The 5,428-nt window shown below is 40.1% G+C and overlaps 1 protein-coding gene across 1 annotated transcript in view; it reads right to left on the reverse strand.

Annotated features, from left to right (window-relative positions):
• The window catches only part of kirrel1b (kirre like nephrin family adhesion molecule 1b), a gene marked incomplete at its 5' end in the record, with an annotated part of 35,982 nt that overhangs the window by 5,205 nt on the left and 25,349 nt on the right, over nucleotides 1-5,428 (reverse strand). The window contains 2 exon segments of the mRNA XM_014013046.1: nucleotides 1,645-1,752; nucleotides 3,322-3,538. Coding sequence (XP_013868500.1) covers nucleotides 1,645-1,752; nucleotides 3,322-3,538 — 325 coding nt within the window.

A 5,428-nucleotide genomic window follows, 5' to 3' on the forward strand; every position in this document is an offset into this window, starting at 1 on the left:
GATTTAAGATTTTAAAACTTGGTTAGGTGGACAGTTTTTGCAGACTACTACTACTACTACTACTACTACTACTACTACTACTACTACTACTACTACTACTAAAACTTGGTTAGGTGGACATTTTTTGCAGCGTGAACACATCATAACTCCGTCTCCTTCCGAAGCGTAGTTGAAGGGGGGCAACTTTTGAAAGTTGAGCATCAAAAAAAGAAAATAAAGCTTTTTCGACATATAAACAACTCCAACTGTCACCTGGGATTTCTAGCTGCAGCTTATAAAGCTAAGAAATAGCTACTTGCCTAACGTAAGGTGCTGACAAAGCAACATCATTCGTTCTATTAAAATCTAAATAAATTAGTTTAATTCAGACTTGTCCATGTAAACAACAAAACAGTCTACACAGAAATGACAACAATTARCTATGTGGTGGCCATGACATCACAACATAATTATCGTGTGCRCACACGTTATCTCTTGACCACGTGAATGTTTTTTTATTCCATGTCACCGGACGGGCTCYRTAGATTTCAAATCATTTATGAATTTTAAATTCATGTTTCAATGCAAAAGAAAAAAAMGCTACTACAATCTGTTGCATGCTGCAGTGTTTCTCTGCTCTAAAAGTTTATCTGTTCATTTCAACAAAATTCATTCAATGATCATGATATTTTGCTAACYATACAGATACGAGCAAAAGCTTTAYCGCTTGTCTTTGCCCTCAGAGGGGGATGATAATACTTCCTGTCATAAGAGAGCTTGAACTTTGCCAAAATAAAACCCATGAGCTACAGAAGTGCCGTTTCAGTGCAGTAAAAGTCTTCCTGTGTTTAAAATTCTCTTGTCATCCTAAAGCCTCAGCTTGTCATATCTTTATCACTGAGCAGTCAACATTTGTCAACACGAACAACTCTCTCTCCCACAGCCCCGGAACCTTAAAAGAAAAAAAGATTTCCGCCTGTGAAGTCTCGAGCTTCATCGCCGACGACAAACAAGAGGCTGTTTATCTGGAGCGACGACGATGTTTGTTTGAGTTTCTATTTGGAAACAATATCTCTTCTGTAGCTGCGTTTATCAGCTCTGAAGCAGAGAATGTACTCTTATCCCTATAAAAACCCTCCGGGGACTCTGCCAGTCACCTTCATCGTCATTCCCCCCCCCCCCCGCTCCTTTATTTGCAGGGAAGCAGCTCAAAATTAAACATCTGAAAGACACCACACGGTTTCAGATCTCTGCGTTCTGTGGAAGCGTGCTCCGTGTTCATAAATACTAATTGGATTGCCGCAGGCTGTAGAAATAATACATATATGGAATTCATAAAATTCACCTTTTAATGCTTTTGTTTTGAGATCTCCTATTTATGTGGCCACTTCATCTTGTGTACAAGTGGCACACAAAATATCAAACAAGTCAATGTCAGCAGAAGGGAAATGAAAACATRAAGTGGGCGATTTTGAGGCAGTTTGCCACATTGTATGAATATTCATTAATCCCATCTGAATAAAATCCTGAGCGTCTGGCATATGTCACTTTCATGGTGGAAAAGCAGAATGACAGAAGAAGGATGGCGGATGAAAGAAAGAGGCTGACAGACAGAGGAAGTGTGTGCACGGCCTTACACAAACAGAAACAACTGTGTTCACTCACTGCCTTTGCGTTGGCGGTAGAGGAAGAAGGCGAGCGCCAGCAGGAGCAGGAGCAGCAGAATGGAGGAGGCCACTGTACTGACGGCGATAATTCCCACCGGATACATTTCTGAAACAAACACAGGCAGAAGAAGGGTCGGGGTTGAGGGACAGCTGCTGCCTCGCCGCAACACCAACTTACCGCTGCTGCACAGTTTAACACTAAATCCTTTTGTGTCCTTGCTTGAAGCCCAATCTCTGAGGGCTGCTGGTGCCGATAAGGCACGCTCGTCTGACAAGGGGATGAAAACACTTTTCGGTGCGAGAACACATCCAAACTCTGCGTCACTTTCAAGAAATTGTTGTGGTAGATTTTCTAAAGCCTGTGGAAYACTGCAGCTGAGAGAATAAGAGTGGGATGAGACTGAAACAGCATGAAGGAACCATTTCGCCCAATTTAAYGTGATGCTTCGAAGATCTCATAATAAAACAAGCCTCCAGAACAGACTAACAAGATGATCAGTCATCCAGCTCAAGTCACAGTTTAATGATTTAACTTAAGGGCTCTTTGGTTTGGATGACAAAAAGAGGAAGCATCCAAAAGGACATTAAAAGCTTTTTATTGTTCAATTATTTGTTGATAGTTTAGCAGCTCAAAACTGAGCAGGTTTTTCCCAAGATGACTTGATTTAATTCTGAAGACCCTGAACAAAAAAAAAAAATAAAAAAATAAATAAAAAATGAAGTGTCAAATTCTTAAATCAGTAATAAAAAGAAACCACTAACACCATTGCATTCATTATTACAAAATGAAAACTTGTAAAATAGATCAAACACCAACCTAATAATAAAAACACACAAACATATTCTCCTAGTTTTTGTCTCTTTTTAAATTTTGGGGTTTTATGACTGAAAGTCTGGTACACAAGTCGAACTGAAGGCTCTCGGGCCAAATGTGGCCCACCATGCCATTTTTCGTGGCCCACAAGAGGTTCAAAACTGTATAAATGTTTTAAAATAGCCTGGTTTAAAACCTTCATTGTTTATAAATTACGTCTCCCATAATGCATGTTGATTATTTTACCCTCAAAATAATGACATCCCACCACTAGGTGGAGCTGCACAGGGTTCAAAAGTAGCCAGCAGCTGGTGAAATTAGCCATTTTTTTGCTTTCTCTTTCCTTCTTTCCTTCTTTCCTTCCTTTTTTTTTCTGCAGCCCAGTTGTAGTGGAAAGTTGAAATTTCGCACTTACAAGTCGTAAATGTAAACTGGAACGCCTCTCTAGTGGGAATTTGTTGTTGGAAAGTGGAAGAGTTCAGAAATCAAGACGCCAGACACTTTACACAACTCTGTGAGTAAAATTCTTACTTTTACTTTTAATTGTATTTCTATTTTATTTAGTTCACATTCAATCAGTCGGACATGTAGTACGTTTAAGTGTTTATAAGAGGAGGTGTTGAAACCATGTTTCTATGCAAGAAAAACCAAGTAGAGCTCAGCTTTTGTTTGTTGGCAGGAGGAATGTGCATTTCGTGTTTAGTCGAAGTTAAACATAAAACAAGTTAATGACAACCATAACGTTCTTGCGGCCCTCGGTGAAAATGAGTTTGACTTTTCTCTCTAGTAGCTGAGCTCATCTGGTCATTTGCCTCGTACRCTGTTCAGCCACCTTTACATTTCCTCCAATCCTCCACAAACCTTTCTCYTTCAGGATGATGATCATGGTTCCTGGCCCGAAGGAGTTCCAGGCAGTGCAGTTGTACGGCGAGTGGAAGTCGGACTCCATGACGTTGTTGATGGTGAGGGTGGAGAGGACCGCCCCGCCCTGGGATGGAGGTTTGCTCTGCTCCACGGTGTACCTCTCCATCAAAGTGCCTTTTTCTTTCTCCCACACGTTCTCCTTCCACGCCCAAACCTGCCAGGAACACAAAGCGTCAAACTCAAATTAAGACGTGGAAATAAGTTTCTAAATCTCTTCTTRAAAACAGCTCCTACAGCAGATAAGAGCTCTGTGTCAATTAGTCGAAGGCCAAATATCTTGTGTTCAATTTGTTTGATTTTTATCTAAACTCCACTTGTTACTGCTGTTGTCCTCCTATTTAACCTCAGGGATCAATAATGCTAATTTCACTTTATCTTATCTTAGCAGTGTTAACCACAATATAGTCCCATCCAGACGTAGGCGGTCAGGAGTAAACAGTCAGCAAACACATGGGCCGGTGTTAAAAAGGTGAAGAAAAATGAAGAAACTAATTACGCTCCCGAAYCAGCTGAAGTATTGGCCTAATTAAAACTTGTGCAGCCACATTTCAAACTGCGGAGGAAATTAATTCCTTATAAATAAATCAGCGCGCGCAGATAACACACAGTGCAACAAATGTACATGGGTGTTAAAAAAAAAAACCAGGCAGGTTTTGCCACTTAAAAGCTGTCATGGTGGAGGTTTCAGGATATTAAATATGGAGCGTGTTGCCATCAATTATACATACAGCCGCATTTATTGCCTGCCGCTGAAGGAGAAGGCAGAGCGATTGCTTTTTCTCGTGTCTGGGTGTGATTTCTTGGATTTCGTCGCGACTGTCAGAAAGAAATCATTAGTTTGACGTCTAYCTAATTAAGTGCAYGATCCAAGATGGCCGCCGCAGCTAATCGACCTTGGGAAACAGCACAAAGGGCATGGTGAGACACATTTATTTTTGTTTTAAACTAGTGGGTTTTTTAGATGGTGCSGGGGAAAAAGGTGACAGACTCGTCGAGGAATTAAGCCGATAGTTTGTTTTATTTCCTCTGACAGTCTTGTTTAATGCGTCTTTTGTCTGTTGCCACAGTCGACTCCTCCAAATCTTTCTAACAATAATTATGTTCCACTGCTCCCGTCTGCTTTTTAAATGTTTTTATTTWATTATTTTCTGTTTCTGAGTGTGTCATTGCCTCATTGTGCGTGCACGCACACACACCGCATCACACTCCATATTTTATGAGTCCCCGTGTCTCTGCATTAAGCCCAGACTATAATGTYGTATCGCATTATACGCTCTGGGCTCGCTGGCACTGCAGCAGGGGGCTGAATCACTCTAAAAGCTCTGATTTCTGTCATGTTGGCGCTGCACAATTGGATAATTGACGCTGAAAGGTACAAAATTTTACTCTCCCTCAATCTCTCACCCTGCCATTTCTATCTATTTCTCCACACAGTTTTACTCACGTATTCTAACCTTCAAAAAAGAAATAATGTTCATTTTTTTGGTGTATTTCTTTGCTTTCCTCTGTTATTGTAGAGCTTTTTTAGTATTTTCATTTAGCATGTTGCGCAACTAGCGTTGCAGCGTAAATAACTTTCAATTAAGAATAAATTGGAGTTTTATCAAATATTGCTCTCCGTGGCTTCAGGAAGAGACAGAAATGAAAACTGTGGGCACCAATTCTGCTATGYAAGATTCAAGGGAAAATTAAATTACAGCTTTCTAAGAGGACGCTATTAGAGGATGCCTTCCGAAAACTGTCAAATTGTCAACAATCACATTCATCCTTCTATAAAAAATAACTCATTTTTTAATCAACAGAGCTGCAGGAGTTGTGGGGTGAAATGCATCAAATTTAAAGCAATTTTTATTGTCATGTTTGGAAGTCAATGAATTTATTGTGAGAATCTTCTAGAACAGTGGTTCCCAAACTTTTTATCTTCTGACCCACAAAATATCCATGGCAAAAACTTGTGAACCCAAATATTACTGGTCTGAGTACACGAACTTCATTAATAACCCTAAAAACACAGACTTTTTGACAATCTAAACAGCTTGTACAC

Source organism: Austrofundulus limnaeus, unplaced genomic scaffold (genome assembly GCF_001266775.1).
Source record: "Austrofundulus limnaeus strain Quisiro unplaced genomic scaffold, Austrofundulus_limnaeus-1.0 Scaffold97, whole genome shotgun sequence".
Classification (NCBI taxonomy): domain Eukaryota; kingdom Metazoa; phylum Chordata; class Actinopteri; order Cyprinodontiformes; family Rivulidae; genus Austrofundulus; species Austrofundulus limnaeus.